The sequence below is a fragment of the Lolium rigidum genome, chromosome 6 (genome assembly GCF_022539505.1).
Source record: "Lolium rigidum isolate FL_2022 chromosome 6, APGP_CSIRO_Lrig_0.1, whole genome shotgun sequence".
Taxonomy (NCBI): domain Eukaryota; kingdom Viridiplantae; phylum Streptophyta; class Magnoliopsida; order Poales; family Poaceae; genus Lolium; species Lolium rigidum.
In genome coordinates this window covers 175,109,175-175,126,361 of record NC_061513.1, presented here as the reverse complement: position 1 = coordinate 175,126,361, position 17,187 = coordinate 175,109,175, and the positions used below count along the sequence as shown (strand labels likewise).

The window sequence follows — 17,187 nt, the reverse complement described above, 5'->3', positions numbered from 1 at the left end:
TTTGTAAGTCGATGTGACCGATATTAGAGCATCTCCAGCCGCGTCCCCCAAACCGCGCCGGATTGAGCGTTTGGGGGACGTTTTTTGTTCGTGTCGCCTTTGGGGGACGTCGCTCCCCAGCCGCGTCCCCCAAACGCCGCCCCCAAACATTTAAAATACTTCTTTTTATAACACAGAACCATTTATCAAATATAGCATATGAATAAAAATGTTTGCGAGGATTGTTTTCAAATTAAATTACAACAAACAATAAAACAAGTAAACAAATATAATAAATAGGGGTAGATGCTACATCAAGGTGCCACGGTATTTCCTTTGATCCTCCACAAATGCTCAACGAGATCAGCTTGAAGTTGCTCATGCACATTGCTGTCACGGATCTCTGCGTGCATGGCGAGAAAATCAGCGAAATCTGCAGGCAACTCATGATCAACCTCCGCAAGAGGGCATTCACACTCATAGGGACCAACATGTGACCTAGCATGATTCTTGCGGTCATCATCAATGATCATGTTGTGCATGATCACACAAGCCTGCATCACCTCCCACATTTGGTCGTGAGACCAGCTTAGAGCAAGGTACCGGACAATGGCAAATTGTGCTTGAAGCACACCAAATGCCCGCTCGACATCCTTCCTGCAAGCCTCCTGTCGCGTAGCAAAGTGAGAATTCTTCGGACTCGATGGATTCGAGATTGTTTTGAAAAAAGTGGCCCATTTTGGATATATACCATCGGCTAGATAATAGCATTTGGTATATTTGTGGCCATTGATCTCATAGTTGCATGGTGGAGCATGCCCTTCCACTAGTCTCGCTGAACACCGGAGACCGCCGCAACACGTTGATGTCATTGTGTGATCCCGCCATGCCAAAGAAAGAATGCCAAATCCACAGGTCATAATCTGCCACAGCTTCAAGCACCACACTGCAATATCCATGACGGCCTTTTTATATACCTTGCCAAGCAAACGGGCAGTTCTTCCATGCCCAGTGCATGCAATCGATGCTTCCAAGCATTCCAGGAAATCCTCTGTCAGCATTTTGTGCCATGATCCTTGCAGTCTCTTCCTCAGTTGGCCCTCTCAAATAGTATTTGCCAAACTTTCCCACCACAGCTCGGCAAAACTTGTACATGCACTCAATGGCAGTAGACTCACTCATGCGAAGGTAGTCGTCCTGTGTATCGGCAGGTGCTCCGTATGCAAGCATCCTCATGGCGGCGGTGCACTTCTGAATCGACGAGAACCCGAGAACGCCTACAGCGTCGAGCTTGAGCTTGAAGTAGGGGTCGAACTCTCGAACGCCGTGGAGGATATTCATGAACAGCCCCTTGCTCATCCTGTACCGGCGCCGAAAATTGTCGGCATGTGTTGCGTCATCAGCGAAGTAGTCGTTGTGCAGCATGGCATGCCCCTCCATCCTCTGTCGGGGCTTCGACTTCCTTCTTCCCGGCCTTGATCCTCCGCGGCGCGGCCTCTTCCTCTTCTCCGCCTCAGCGTCAAGCATGTCCTGGAGGGACGCGATGATCAGCAAATGCTCCCGCAGGTCGTCGTCGAAGGCTTACTCGTCCTCCAGCAGCAGGGCAACCATCTCATCGTCGCTGTCCATGGCTAAAGCAAAATCAATGGTTAAAATTGCGCCAAGGCAGACGACGCAACAAACAGCGGCCAATCGCGCCTACTTGGCAACTCGTCGAGCACCTTCTGTGCGCAGAGGTGGGGCGGATTTGACGGCGGCGGCGGCACGACCGGTGGGAGCCCCAGCCGCGACAACGGTGCCGACTCTTAGCAGAGATCAGACGCCCAACCGGTCGGAAAATCCAGCGGTGGGGTGGGAGGCGCGGGAACGAAGGAGCGACGAGAAAAGATGCGCGAACCAACGGTTTATGCAAATAGTCGCCGACATGTGGGAGCACGCCTCGCTTTTCGGTGTGTCTGACGTCCCCGGTGCGTCCCCTGTGGGACGGGGACGGGCTCGGGGCGCCGGCCATCGTATCGGGCCGCGCCGGACAAAAAAGGGCTTTGGGGGACGCGGCTGGAACGTATTTTTTGTCCGGCGCGCCCAAAATCCCTTTGGGGGACGTTTTAGGGGACGCGGCTGGAGATGCTCTTAGCTTTATTAATTGAAAGCAAAACCATGGATGCAACTTGCATTACATCCGTCGCCACGCAGTTACAAGGTTATTACTGAAGGCCCGACCAAAAGAAAGTTGCTGACGTTAAGCAGCTCCAGATCAACTCCTTTCCCATTTAAGCTCCGTAAATCTCCTCCCTGTAACTCCCGTTAAAGCCATAAAGCAAAGGGAGAACAACACAATTTACTCCTCTTGTTTCCACGTCCCATGTTCTTCATTTCCTTGAACACCAGACTCGCTTTTCATATTAGAAAGAAACTAGACCAGAGATGGAAGACAACAGGAGGAGAACGAAGCTGCGCAAATCCCTGCAGCTCTGCATTTCCAGGAAGCTCAAGAAGATCCCTCCGATTCACATCCCAAGCTCAGCCATTCCAGCAAACATCGCCAGCAGGCGGCTCCTCTCCACCTGCAGGTTCCCGCGGACCCAGTCGGTGGACATCGATCAGGCCGCCGCCGCCGACAACAGCAGAGGCAACGGCCACGCCGCGACGCTCTCCGACGTCGATCGCTTCCTCTTCGACAACTTCCGATCTCTTTACATACATGACCGCGACGAAGACGTGTGCCTCTCGTCATCACTGGGGACATCCACGTCCCTCGTTCAGCTGACTGCTGAAACATCATCGTCATCGAGTTCAGTCATAGAAGGCGCCGGGGCAGAAGATGACGGCGGCAACAATGCGGCCATAGTGCTATTCTCCGTGGATCCTTACACAGACTTCCGGAGATCCATGGAGGACATGATTCAGATGCACCATGGTCAGGAATTTCAGCCATTGGACTGGGACTTTTTAGAGGAGCTACTGTTTTACTACCTCCAGCTCAACGATCGAAGTGTGCACAAGTACATTCTCAAGGCCTTCGCTGACCTCACTGCTGGAGCCCACACCGCACTGGGCTGACAAGAGCGCGAAAGGTTAAGACACCTAGATTCAAAGATTATGTAGCTAGGCACATGCTTACTGTACCAAGCCATGTATTGTAACCTCATTCGCACAAAATGTAAAGAACGTAAAATATAAAAATTGGATGCAATCCATGTCCAAAACGCGTCACTGCAGCTGGGCACCTATGTTTTGCCGTTTGGTTAGCTGCTTTTAGTAGTGTGTCAAAATCAAGTCTTACATATGAAAACACCATCACCCACAAAAAAAAATGAAAACGCCATTGTGGTAAATGTATGGTATCCTTTAAGATTTAAGCGTGTTATATTAGTAATAATATATAGTTCGTCCAAAGAAAGGCATTAACTTCTCAATCACTAGTTTCTGTGTAGAAAATTACAAAATAAGCTCAGCAGGTTCATTAGATATCAGCATATCGTCTTAAGATGGGAACCGAAGTACTGATGTGTCATATCATTTTACTCCAACATAGTACAACATAATTACATTGTTACAGTTGACGATCCAATACACTATGTGCAATCACTAACTAGCTGGCATGAAGAAACCTGTAGATTCAGATGCAGATCAGCTTTCTGATACCAAGCATATATAGATCAGTTAATCAAACCATTGGGGCATTTAAGCTCTGTTTGGTTGGGCTTTTAGAGCTGCTTTACACGAGCTTTGACAGCTATTTTTGTTCCAAGAAAGTGCAAAAGCTTTGCTTCAGTAACTACACATACTTTAGAAGCTTACACTTTGTCAACAATCCCATCGGATAGTTGCATGAATTCAGTGGAGTTCTTTCTGCTTGCTGCTCGAGCATAGTCTAAAATAGGAAGCACATGCTGCATTTCACATGTTTAAGTTTTCCACAATTTCATCTGCAGATTGAAAACATGGTCAGAAACTCGAATAATCTTATCTACTAATGAGGTAATCAATGAAAGGGATTATTTTGGTCACAAACTCTTGAGGCATTTGCAGGAAAGGCAAAAGCATATCAATGTATAGCAAATAGAAATATTCCAAACATATACCTGATTCTCATGCTATTCCTGAATTAAGAACAAAAGGATCTCTAAAGAGAATAGATTTAATAAGATAGGGTAAAAAAAACTACTCTCTGTTGCTTGAGATAGGAAACAAAATACTGTCTTAACCAAGTGGGCGTAATCCCAACTGTAAGAGAAGAATAGCACAAAAAAGCTTACTCCCTCCGGTGGTTATTAATCAACGCGAAACCAGAGCTAAAGCAGTGTATCCTTATGAATAGCTAGCGTCGATTAAATCAGACCAGAGGGAGTAACTTAGATGTCACAAGTTGGGGCATGCAAACCAAGCAAAGTACTCCATCTTGTCCAAAATTCATGAAATATGGTTATTATGCATATCTCTCTGAAATGACATACTACACGCACTTAGAGCAAGTATAATAAGGGGCTTATAGCCCGCTTACATGGCATGTGGAGGAGAGAGACATGAAAAGATGAGGGGAGTGGGCTCTCATGCAAGAGCCCACCTCTATGCGTGCTAGTAAATGCGAAGAAAGAGATAGAGAGAAGGTTGTAAAAAAAAAGTCTAATAGCCAACCTTAGAGCCTATTATTTGAGTGGCTACAAGTGATGGTTCTAGATGACATGGCATCTGCATATAGCCATCAGCCAGCTATATACTATTAGCCATGCTCTTAATCTTCCAAATAATTAATGCATGTGTCGTTCTTGTTTTGGCTTCCTTTCATTTCTATTGGGTTTCATATCTAGCCTACCCCAACTTGCTTGGGAAAAAGGCTTTGATGTTTTTGTTGTAGAGAATCAAAATACTGCATTAACTATACTCTTGAGTCTTGATTTGCTCAATGGACAGATGCCTAATAGCGCAGACTCCTGAGGCTAGTGACAGTTATAGTGAAACCGAGGGGGTAACATCCAAACCAAATAAAGTACAGGCTCTGAAAATATGTTGTCTATATTCAATAAACAAAAACCACGCAAGCAGCAGATCTTGTGTACCCTATCAACCAGCAGTGCTCACTTGATTATCCGATGTGATTGTGCACAAATAAGTAGAAAATGTGTGATAGACTACTTAAAAACAATTTAAAAAATGGATTTTAATGGAAGGAACTTGATCGCCTCTATTCTTTCAGAAAAATGGAAGGGGAGAATTAAAACTTGGTTCATGTTGGCACAAGATAATAGTGATAAACATCAAGAGCTTAAAGAGTGTAACAAAAAATATGGAAGGGGCAATTATTGCTAGAAAGAAAGATGATCAAAGATATTTGTATTGAAAGGTCAGTAGATCTTTACACCTAAGATTATTTTTATTGTTCTTCCACCACTGATTTATTAGGCTTAACGTTGAATTCTACAGTATCCAAATTTTTGCAGAAATCAGAAGTAACATTCAACCTCTGTTCTTTTTTACTTGTCAATTTGGAAACTGACACGGTCTCGGAACACACATGTGACCATTGCTTTGTTTAATTATTTGGTATATAATTTAGGGGAAAACAACAATATCAAAGTACTTAATGATTTTCTGCTCATTAGTGGTCAAAGCTTTAAAATTTTGACTGTGCTTTCCAAAACAAGATCTATTGACAAAGAAGGTAGTATTACATTATAAGACAAATGACATGCACCTAAAGGATAAAAAAAATCTGCTGGCAAATAGTTAGGCATAAATTTTAGTCCAACTCTGCAACTATCGTTAAATAAACATCAGAATAATAGAGCGGAACATGCCTTAAAATATGCAGCAGACGATATTATTATGTATTAGCGGCACTATATCTTCGAACAAGCTGCTCATATAATGCGAGTTGATTCTTGGATACAAAGACCCTGAACCTGTAAGCAGATGAAACAACAATTCAGCCATATCAAAGGTGTAATAGTTTGCTATCTGTTCATTGAGTACAATGGAATATTAAAGTTTCACAAATCCACAGTGATGACAAATGTGATTTTACCCTTCAAGAAGCGTGAGTCGCCCTGGCGAAGAAAACAGTTTCGCTATTGCTTCGAGTGAGTCTTTGATGTGCATATTTTTTAATTTTAAGGCCTTCATAAATTCAACAAACTCTCCGTACTCTGCAGTACTGAGCTTTTCTCGGGCCTAATAAGAATACCCAAATTGAAAGATTATTATCTCGTACAGAAGTGCAGAATGAACATATTAACAAGATAGCACTTACTCTCCAAAGCACAAAACAAAATCAAATTACAGAGAGAAAGCACAAGCAGCATACCAGCTTCAAGAATGCTGGTCCAGTAATAGAAACGTGGCCACCAGATCCTTCCTGAATAGCCTCATTCTTTTCGCATGCTTGTTCGATAGTACTTCTCCTTGATAGAGGTGTAGATTGTTCACCTTGGTATCCAGGCAAATCTCTCGACTCAACATTACGTGGCAATACTGAAGAGACATTGTCTGCTATTTTAGCCTTTTTAAGCCTCAGAGACTTTAAGGTATGTTCCTTCGAATGCCCATGTGTGGTTGCATCATCAGTCAAATCAACAACCTGAGAATCCTGAGACAACTGGCCTCTTGAGGACATGGGTTGTGAAGTAGATGTACAGCCATGTTTCATAGAAAGGGTAGCGCGATTGGCAGGGGTGATCTGGGCAAAGTTCATATAATTATTTCTTCTGGTAGTTGCAGTAGTTACCCGGTGCTCATTTACTGATGCGGCAGGCTAGCAAGAGACAGAATAACATCTATAAACCAGAGGTATGAACTGAATATTGATCATCAATATGAATGCAAAGGATATAGATGTACCGAGTCAAACAGAATCTCCTGCGGCAGACATTTGTCTCCAAGCGGGGCTATGCTATCTGCATGTAACAGCATTTTTGCAATAATTAAGTGGTATTAATAAAATCTCAGTAGGATACCAGATTAGCACAAACATAATGTCACAGATCAGTGCAAATACAATGTAGTAATTAAGCACAGCACTTCATAGCATATAAACAAGAGCTGCAAAAAATGTCATGTCCATTTCCAGTGTTGCATTGTACAATGGGGACCAGCCTATAATCAACATTCAACAGATATTTTAAGCACGGATTAGTGTTGTGCAGCTAGACCATGCCACCATATTCTATGAATCATAAACAGAAGCAGGTTATGAAGAGACTTGCAGCATCATAGAAAAAAAGGTAATGATTTTACAGCAGCAATACAACAATGCAATGAATGACTGGCACCATACATAAGGACTAGAATATGTCAGCACAACGGTCAGACCTTAAAAGGTGTACAAAATACTATTTTTTCTTCTAAATTTTTGGTAGTCCGCATACTACTCGAGTTTGAGAATTCAACATGTTAGTACTAATCTTGTCATAATTAAGTTATGCGGATGTTGTATGATGGCATGCAAGATTAGCCAGCTGCATGCATGTCAGCAGGAGTAGTTATGCTAGTACAACTTGCATGAAGTTTCTAGTCCAGGTTATAGATAGCTGCATGTTGGTAAGAAACAGTAGTAAAAGAAATTTTGAAGTTGACCACTAGTTGTAAAGTTGGTAATGCTTAATTCATATGAATGCCAACCGATAGCTATCTAGAGCAGAGTCGGACTGTGACTCCATGAAAGGACCAGCCATCCTCTTTCCATTGTAAGCGTAGCACTTGAGATATCTAATAAAGCTTCCTACAAGTACAAGCCCTGTGTTTGTACGGTATGGGAAGCACATCAAGACAGAGCAGTGTGTGTGAGACATGCTTTGGCTTTGGCTGCCATTTACTACCGGAGGACATGCTCTTTCTGGTGTACGGGAAGGAGATGGCCAAGGAGACTTGGGAGGCCCTGAAGATTATGCACATGGCTGCTGAGCGTGTGAAGGACACCAAGGTACAAACTCTCAGGACAGAGTTCAAGGGACTGCGCATGAAGGAGTCAGAATCAATTGATTTCGCATCCCGGTTGACGACCATCGTCAGCCAGATCCGAGCACTTGGTGAGAAGTTCGATGAGACATAGCCGTCAAGAAGTTCCTTTGTGCTGTCCCCAACAAGTTTCTCCAGATTGCTTCAACAATCGAACAATTGGGCGATTGAAGGCAGTCAGGCACACGAGGAGCGCCTAGGAGGAAGTGGTGATGTTGATGAGGAGCACTTGCTGCTGACCCGTGAAGAGTGAAGGCATGACTCGAGGCTGAGAACTCGTCGCGAGGACAAGGTTGTGGGTAGTGGCCGTGACGGCGGGAGTGCTTGGAATAAGTCTGAGGTGAAGTGCTACAACTGTCGTAATTATAGACGTTATGCTTATGAGTTTCCAGAGAAGAGAAACTAGGCATTCCTTGCTAAGGCTTTTTGTTAAGACGATGAACCAGCACTCCTGTGATAGGGGTGTTCAAAGTGCATGCCCAACGGTGTGATACTGTTGGAGGCTATGCACAAGCGGTGGTGTGATGCCATCGTCATAGAGAGTGTCGGTGTGAGGCCGGCCACTATGGTGTGATGCCATTGTCATTAGAAAGGTTGGTGTGATGCCATTGTCAAGTAGAAGAGTTGGTGTGAAGCTATACCTGGGCATGTGAAGCCCAGCCCGGCCTGGCACGAAATTCCCAGGCTTGGGCAAACCCGAGCATGCTTGTGGGCTGGTCCTGGGCTGAAGATTTGGGCCCGATGGTTGGGCCAGGCCTGGGCTTGAAAATTGTGTCAAATAGGGAAGAGACCCAGCCCGAGGCCCGATGGATATTTGCTGTGATGGGCCGGGCTCGGGCCGAAATTTTAGGCCCGGCAGTCAGGCTGGGCCTGGGTTTTTTGCGTCGGGCTTTGTTAGGCCCAGCCCGGCCCGAAAAATGCCCAGGTATATGTGAAGCTGACGATCGGTGTGATGCCACTGGCACATGAAGGTCGGTGTGAAACCAAATCAGTGGTGTGATGCCATCTTATACGGAGTCAGTGTGAGGCTGCAAGTATCTAATAAAGCTTCCTACTAGTACAAGCCTCATGCGTATGTGTGTGTGAAGCACATCAAGACAGGGAAGTGTGTGAAGCACATCTCTTTAGAAAGAGAGGGAGTCCTGGGTGAGAGCTAGTAGCCTAGCACCAACACAACACGTTGAAGCTCAATTTGGTTTAGTTTATAGCCCAAGCTAACATACTAGTCCACCTGCAGCGCCACTCTGCACTGCTGGCCTGACCACCTTGGTACTCCGACAAACATGAACTATGGCAAACTGCTCAGCCACAGCACTGCAGGTGGGACTGGCATGTTAGCTGAGGTGAGAACTGGTAACCGGAGGGTTGGATTTTCTGAGTTGAAATGACCATTAAACCTTCTGAAATTTTACTCAAATATCTACCTAGGTCTTACATCTATGACCCGCAATTATACCTGTGCATGTGTCGGGACGGGCCGGGGAAAGCCCGACGCTGAAAAAACAGGCCCAAGCCCAGCCCAGCTAAATACCCACCAAGCCCGTCGGGCCGCGGGCCGGGCCGTACTGCAAAATCACGTTTTCGGGCTACCCAAGCCCAGCCCGGATGTCGGGCCAACAATTTCAGGCCCAGGCCCGAGTTTTTCGGGCCGGGCTGCCCATGGCCAGGTATGCCCGCAATTTATTGCACAGCTACTAACTTAAATGGGCTGCAGTATATAGTTTGGCAAGGTAATTAACTAATATATAACTCTTACTGGTGTACTCTGGATGAGATTTTTCGTCCAATTATATCAAAAAAATTGTTACAGCAACAGGGTGAGTCAATATGAAATATACAAAAATGTGCCAATCACCATTTAAGCCCCATGTTTAGCATGCTTCAAAGATCAAACCAGACAAATTTTGCCATAACAATCAATTTAAATACTTCAGCAGATGTCAGCTCGCATTAAAAGAATAACAAAAGCAAACAAAGATTTTAATCTCAAGATTCAAAACAGGATCCTTACCATTACAATCCATCTCTTTTGGCTCCAAAGGGTCTAAAGAAACTTTATCTCTGAAAAATCTTGTTAATGTTTGAACTATTTCCCCATACTTTGAGTAGCACTGCAAGGAAAAAATTAGTACAGATATCTGAAAGAAGCGGGATGGACTCAACAAGTGTACCTTTATGTAAGGTTTGAGCCAATAGGACATCTGGGACTGGTAATTTGACCACACAAACCTGTAAGTCATGTGCAAGAAGTTCAGTTAATTCAAAATGATAGCTCTTAAAAAACATTGATTGAGTATCTTGTTATTCTAGGTGGATTGTCTTCTCATAGTTAAATCTCAGCTTAAACAGAGTAAATGCAGAATGATGCAAAAAAAACATTTATTGTAGCATTATCCCATTGGGAGGTCTGGCAGAAATGTATGCATATACACCATGCAAGAACGTTATGATTAGATTTCGACCTTTCATCACAATAAATAATTGCTCCGTAGTCATGGCGATGTCTGATGACACGTCCAACGGCCTGATTGACAGCCCTTGCTGCTTGTTGTACATACCACTCCTCTCCTGTCAAAACCTACAAAATGGTCAAAGCTCATTACAGAAGATATGGAAGCAGAGGGATGGCAATTGCATGCATAAAAATACCTTTATTTCAGGTTCCCATTTTTCCCCCCGAGAAAAACAAAAGATTAGTGTCTCAAACTCTCGATGTGTTGAAAAAGGTAGATAGGAAGGTTCAAGCCCAAAAGGGCTGACTACAACACTAGAGAAAAGAGAATCCGACTCAGGAACTTTGTGTGTATGGCGAGGGGGGGGGGGGGGGGGGTGCATAGCAACTCGGCATACTTACACTATTAATCATGGATAAGATTGACTTGTACCCACCGAAGGTCCCATATCAAAATTACGCGGAGCACGCTCGACCAGACATCAGAAATACTGAAGATGAACTTGCGCGAACCCTTGAATATTCTCTCGATGTGGTGCCTAAAACCGGAGAGCGGGTCGTTTCAGGTGGCTTCATTGGCAATGATGGAGTGCATCATGTGTCGTTGAACATGGATTTTGCCAGTGAGAAAACTGAAAAAAATGTGACCATAATAGCTGTCTGGGAACTTGTGTTGGGTGGCATTAGAGAGAAAGGAGGATTCAAATCCAGAGTGGAGAAACCGAAGGACATCTCCCCCAAGATGGAACAAGTGCAAATGGGATACTAGGAGACACATGGTTAGACCGGTGAGGAATGGCCAGCCCTTGCTGGTTACTGGTGAGCACATCCCGGATCCAAACAGAAAAGAAAAGAAAAAGAAAAGGCTTGGAAGCATAAACTACATACCAAAACCAAAAAAGGTGGAGAAGGCATTGAAACTTAATGTGGTTATAACAGGTGCATAGTTTAAAATTTAGTACTGAACTATTAACCTTTGAGTTCTTATTAGATGGTGTTGCCGTCTTATCCAAATGACCACGCTTATCCAAATACTCACGCTTCAGCCGAACCTGGAATAACCACAAGTTAAAAATTGCAAGGTTTACTAAAGCAATAAAGGATAATGAAATTACTCTTTATGAGTAATACAAACACACTTGAGATATAGTATATTTCTGGAACTTGAGAGTTTTATGTCTCTCTGCACAGAAAAATGACTGTATTCACAACATGTCAGTGTATTCGTAGGCTAGGAGACAAGTAGCTGATGAACAAATATTTCTGAGGTATAAAAAGTTTATACAGGTTGAGAAGTTGGGGAACGTGACAAAAATTGTCTTGAAAAAATGGAGAAAATATTTTCAGCCTAGCTACAGCAACAATTTAAGTTCTCCGTAAACGATTGTATGCCACACACACACCCAGACAACACTAAAATCACATAAGGTAACTCTCCTGGTAGAGAATTGCCAGTGGGAAACACAAAAACAAGGTTGTGAGATGAAAAAAGGACGCATAGTAATAATGTGGCTAATAGCATAACGTGCTTTTTTCAATAAACCAGAATTCTACTTCTAACCCCCTCTTACTACTTTTTGCAAAAAAAAAAAAAAAAAAAAAAAAAAAACTTCTTACTACACTAGGAGATAAGGATGGTAATACCCGCAAAAAAGAGATATGTATGAGAAAGAGAACCTTAGGATCAGTCGGAGTGGAGAAAGGCATTCCAGTAACTATTACAGCTCTCCCAGCACGGTCAGCAAAATCAAGGCCCTCACTAACCTGTGAAAGTACAAAATGCATAAATAATGGATGTGCACTGTTTATGGCTTAGCAAAACAGCTACATTCTGAAATGTGCACCCTAATGTAACAATACACCCCGTTCCAGACTTCCAGTAACTGTTTGATTGCTTAACTGTAGCACTACAGTTGAATGGCTAGGGCCACAAATAAGCATCGCCTATTCACAGTCCTATTTTAGTACAGGATGACATCATTCATAAAACTGTGGCCCTACAATAATACAGTTTCTATTAGCACTACAGCATTCTTTCTTTATAGTAAACGAACCGTTTGACAATTTATGCCTTCTGACACACAGAAAATGACTAAGCATTATAATTCTAAAATTATAACAGATTACAGATCAAATAGCAGCCACACTACCCGCAAAAGAAATAGGAGTCAGACTTAGGACCAAATTATTTAACAAAAAGAAACATGAAGCTTTTGGCAGAAGAAGAAAACTGAAATCAAGATTCCACTGCAAACTAAAATAGAAAGCAATAGAAGCTGTTGTTAGAATGGAGAACAAACTTTGCCACGGCAAACTGCAAAAAAAATTGCCCCAGAAGTAGAAGAATCACGTAGTTTGGCTGCATAGTCCTGCAAAACAAATGGTATAAGTTATAATATGAGCCAACAAGAGTTTGAAGTTCAAGTGGCAACTAATAAATGATCCCAGAACCTCAATTGCATTTGGAAAGTTTGATGACTGCCTAGGCTCTATAACTGGCTGCTTGTACTTGCACATTCTCTGCCAAATTGTGTTCTCGTCCACTGAATGTTCATGGTTCTGCAACGGATGCAAAATGCTCAAAGACGAATACCACAAATGACTGGGAATAACTCATGGCAATTATACAGACCCTGTTTTTCCAGTAGTCAATACACTTATCCATCATAGAATATGAAGGAAAGAAAACAAGGAGTCCATCTGGCACTATACGGGCAAAATTAACTGCAAAAGAAGCACATACATCAAATGCGTACAGCAGATAATTCAAAATACAAACAGCTGCATACTGTTAGAACGTATACCTATAACAGTACCCAATTCTTGCTTGTACTTTTCAGTCTCACGTGTCCGATAAGAAGAATTAAGTGGTTGCCCTGAAGGCCCCACAGGCACAACTCCAACCCAGATTTGATCTGGCGAAATGACATGGGGATTCTCTAGCCTGACTGGAAACTCACTGAGTTCATGGAAACACATTGCTTCGGCATCAAATAAAGTAAACATAAAAGCAATCTTTGAGTCGATGATAAGTAAATACAGAAGTAAACTGGAGTTTTACTTACAGGTTTAATTCCATGGCAAGTGACTCTAAGGGAGATAAAGTTCCAGATGTTAATATAATGGAGCGTACACCCAACTTGAGAAATTCCTCCATAGCAAGCCCTGGGTTAAAACACCACCAACTAAGAGTCCTTGAAGCCTTACCTGCATATACATGAACATGTAGATAGCTGAAATACAACCAGTTAATTATTGAAGACAAGATATTTAGGACTTAATTGTACTTTTCTATATTTATATGATTACAGAGAATTACGGAACTGTTTCTGCAGTCAATGAAATTATGCACACAGCTTGGAACTAAGCAAGTGACAGAGAAGGACATGTTGAGTGCTTTACTAGAACTTCATGGCAGATTATGCGGCTTCCACCACCATTAATTGATTAGATAAAGGTATTATAATTAAGCTTATGTTGCACACATGACATAAAGAAGGAACAGATAAGTGACAGTAAACAACAAATCAGATGAATGTATTGAATACAAGATACGATTATTAGTCACTGTCTCATGGAGCCATGCCAAATGAAACCAGATAAAAATAATGAACGCACATGGTATAGAATTATAGGTACGTTTTGTACTAACCGAAAACTTGCAACGAGTCACCAGATGTTTGTCGAGATTCATTTACATGAAACTGGAGAAAAAAAACTGGTTGTAAGAATACACAACTTCCAAAAAGGTACTCAAGCTTAAACTGCAAAGCATGGAAAGAGGCTATATGACAAGACTAATAGGGAAGTCATACTAGAAGATATGCACATATCCTTATCGTACATATATTTGATGTGTATGAATCATCAACCAATAATAAAGATGAGAGAAATAGCACTTATGTAAGGTAGAGAATTACACGATAATACTTTGCATGGCTTTGACCACCGCCCCTAAAAATTATGTCAAGCATGTCTCTAATTGTTTCCAATCTAGACACTGTGGACTTTGCCTTAGCGCCAGCTTTAGTTTCACCAGAATTTCCTGAACATGTAGGAATAAAACATCGGAGCTCAGCTACTATGCATAACACAACAGGACTCTAGAAAGATTGAAAATCGAAAGATTTAGTGTTAGCTAATCCATCAAGAAGATTTAAGTGCATTCAGAAGGAAAAAAAAAGGAAACACAGAAAAGACAATTACCTTCCTCCAGTAGTAAAGAAGCACTATCAATAGTCTCAATTAACTTTTTGGATGTTTCAGACGTAATATTCAGTTCTGAGAGGAATTCATATATGTAAGCCCCAGGTTTTGTGTAACCCAGCTCCTTGGATTCAATTACTAACTCACTGATTTTTTTCTCAAGTGCCATTAAAAGAGCTGGAAAGGGAGTTCCACTATAAACATGAGAAAAAACTCACTTTCACAATCATGAAATTGAAAGGTAAACGATGTGAGAACTTTAGGTAACCTTTGAGGATAGCATAGTTTTCTGGGTCAAATTGTTTATCAGCAGAATTTTCAATGGACCTCTTGAATGAACACAGTTGAATGCATTCTTGAGCTTCCGCAATGCAAGAAGTAAGGCTAGTGGGAAGCAAGTCAAAAGAGGCAGCATCTGCACATATACTTTCCTGCATAAAAAGTTAATGCAAATTCAAAACAAAACATATATATACTACAAGAAATATATGTTGTTGCAGGTCAGTTCTTCAAACTTCCATGCTGAAGTGCATCAAGAGAGAGTTCAATTACTAAGTCAAAATGGTATCCTGCGCTTATTTCCCTACCAGGTTGTGTGCTTCATCAAATATAAGTACTGCATTATCCCATGGTATGCCAGCTAAGGAACGCCGATTTCCTGGATCAATAAGATAGTTATACGGGGCAAATAAAATATCAACAGACTTGGAAAGTTCCCGGGAGATGTAATATGGGCACCTACATTGAGAAAAATAATAGTAAATGTCAGTCTGGAAAAACACATTTCTGGTTCAGTGCCTGCGTTTAGTGTGAATCAGGAAGAGCAAAATAAAAAACTTACGGGCCCTTAGTTCTCCCAATATTAACCAAGTCTTCAATGTCAAAAGGCTCATTTCCAAGCTCACTGTTGCTTCTCATGTATTCTGTAAGAAATGGTGTCCATGTGTAAACATGTGGTTAGTTAACAAATAATATTCATTTTGCTGGAAAAGGGAGTTAGAAGGGGGAGAAAGGGATATAGCACAGGAATATCCGACCAACATAACATCTTCCTTGAAGGGAAGCTACATGCAACAAGCTATAGATTGGTAATTACATGCATCAAGATCAAGTTATAGACTGGCAATTACAGCAACACACCTTGTATAAATTAAAAAGCTCGGAACCAGGGTTGTGAGGTTTCATCTCTGCTGTTTATTTTTTGTGCGTAGAGCCAATTTTGAAGACATATATAGCAAGAGGATGCAGTCGCACTTACCAGTGACAATGTTGTTATGACGGCACCTGCGCTTCTTACAGAGGAACTGGCAACCATTGTTCTGTGCTTTTCCCCTGAGTTTGCTCACTTCTTCATGGATGCACATCTGCTCACGGGAGCCCAGCACTGCCATTTTCGGCCTGCGAAATGTTACACACCAAAAATCAACTAACGGCACTGAAGGGGCTAGGAGACTTTAAGGGGCATCTCGAGACCTCACAACTGAGACATTCATGATAAATTACTAAACAGCATACGTCTAGACACAATTAGCTCCCCAATAAGAAAAAAGGGATAAATGTAACTGATCAGACTTCATGGTATTGACCTGTAGCTGGTGGCCTTGAGCTCCTTGATGACCTGCCGGAGCTGGCTATGCGTGCGGGAGGCATAGATAATCACGGGGTATGGCGACAACGGGGTCGCAGAGGCCCCCGACTGCTGGCTTCCTGACGGCTGGCTGCCTCCGCCGCCCCCGCCGCCGCCGCCCCGCAGAAACTCCCCGAATGTCCGCCGCCACGCGAGCGTAGAGCAGAGCAGGCATAGGGTCTTCCCCGTCCCCGTCGGGCTCTCGAGGAGCGCGTTATTGCCCTGTACATCGATGAGGCGATGCAGTCGGAACCCGAGCCAGAACAAGAAACGGAAGAATCGGCGGCGCAGAGTAGGGTTTGGGGGCGAAGGTACCTGCTGCAGGGACTGGAGGACGCGGTCCATGTAGGTGATCTGGCAGTCGTAGGCGTCGAAGGGGAAGTCGACGTCGACGCCGCGGATGCGGTAGACCGGCATTGCGGCGGCCGGAGGGGGAGATGGAGGAGAGGGCGGGAGTATACGGGGAAATGAGGGCGGCGGCGCCGCGAAAACACAAAAAGGGGGTTTCTGGCCCTGTAGACGGTTGCCAGAGCCTGATCGCTGTCTGAAGAAATGCAATGTTCAGTTAACCTTTTTCTTTATTAGGGAAAATGTTCACTTAAGCTTAAGCAGCAAAGTTATTATATCCCTATAAATGTAATCATATCCTATAGTACCATATTTTCCTGATAGGTATGGAGCAGATTGAATAATGATCGATTTATGGATTCGAATGCGGATATAAGAGACCGCATATTGAGAGCTGAAACGAAGCAAAATTGAGGCTGAAACAAAATTAATAAGATATGTACGCGTATAAATAGATTGGCAAACCGTACAACCAAAAATAATTGATAGAACAAGTTTAATAAAACACTCATAAGATAAATAATGCAGTATAGTACAATGAATAAGTATAACATAATCACAAGAACCCAAACACAAGAGTTAGGATAACAACGACGCATATTTCAATAGCTCAATATTCCAA

At 42.9% G+C, this 17,187-nt stretch overlaps 1 protein-coding gene across 1 annotated transcript; it reads right to left on the bottom strand.

Annotated features, from left to right (window-relative positions):
* Nucleotides 1-5,777: 5,777 nt before the first annotated feature.
* On the bottom strand, nt 5,778-16,667 carry LOC124661260 (regulator of telomere elongation helicase 1 homolog). Its single transcript, XM_047199125.1, has 23 exons — nt 16,533-16,667; nt 16,177-16,439; nt 15,849-15,988; nt 15,432-15,513; nt 15,178-15,328; nt 14,859-15,021; nt 14,591-14,767; nt 14,305-14,429; nt 14,037-14,088; nt 13,450-13,591; nt 13,189-13,343; nt 13,017-13,108; nt 12,836-12,943; nt 12,685-12,753; nt 12,062-12,148; nt 11,359-11,436; nt 10,395-10,510; nt 10,104-10,161; nt 9,944-10,043; nt 6,817-6,872; nt 6,284-6,730; nt 6,005-6,150; nt 5,778-5,882 (listed from the first exon to the last, which is right to left on the bottom strand). Exons 1-23 carry the CDS (start codon nt 16,632-16,634, stop codon nt 5,804-5,806), a joined length of 2,988 nt encoding a protein of 995 aa, XP_047055081.1. The 5' UTR covers nt 16,635-16,667; the 3' UTR covers nt 5,778-5,803.
* Between the last annotated feature and the right edge of the window lie 520 nt (nt 16,668-17,187).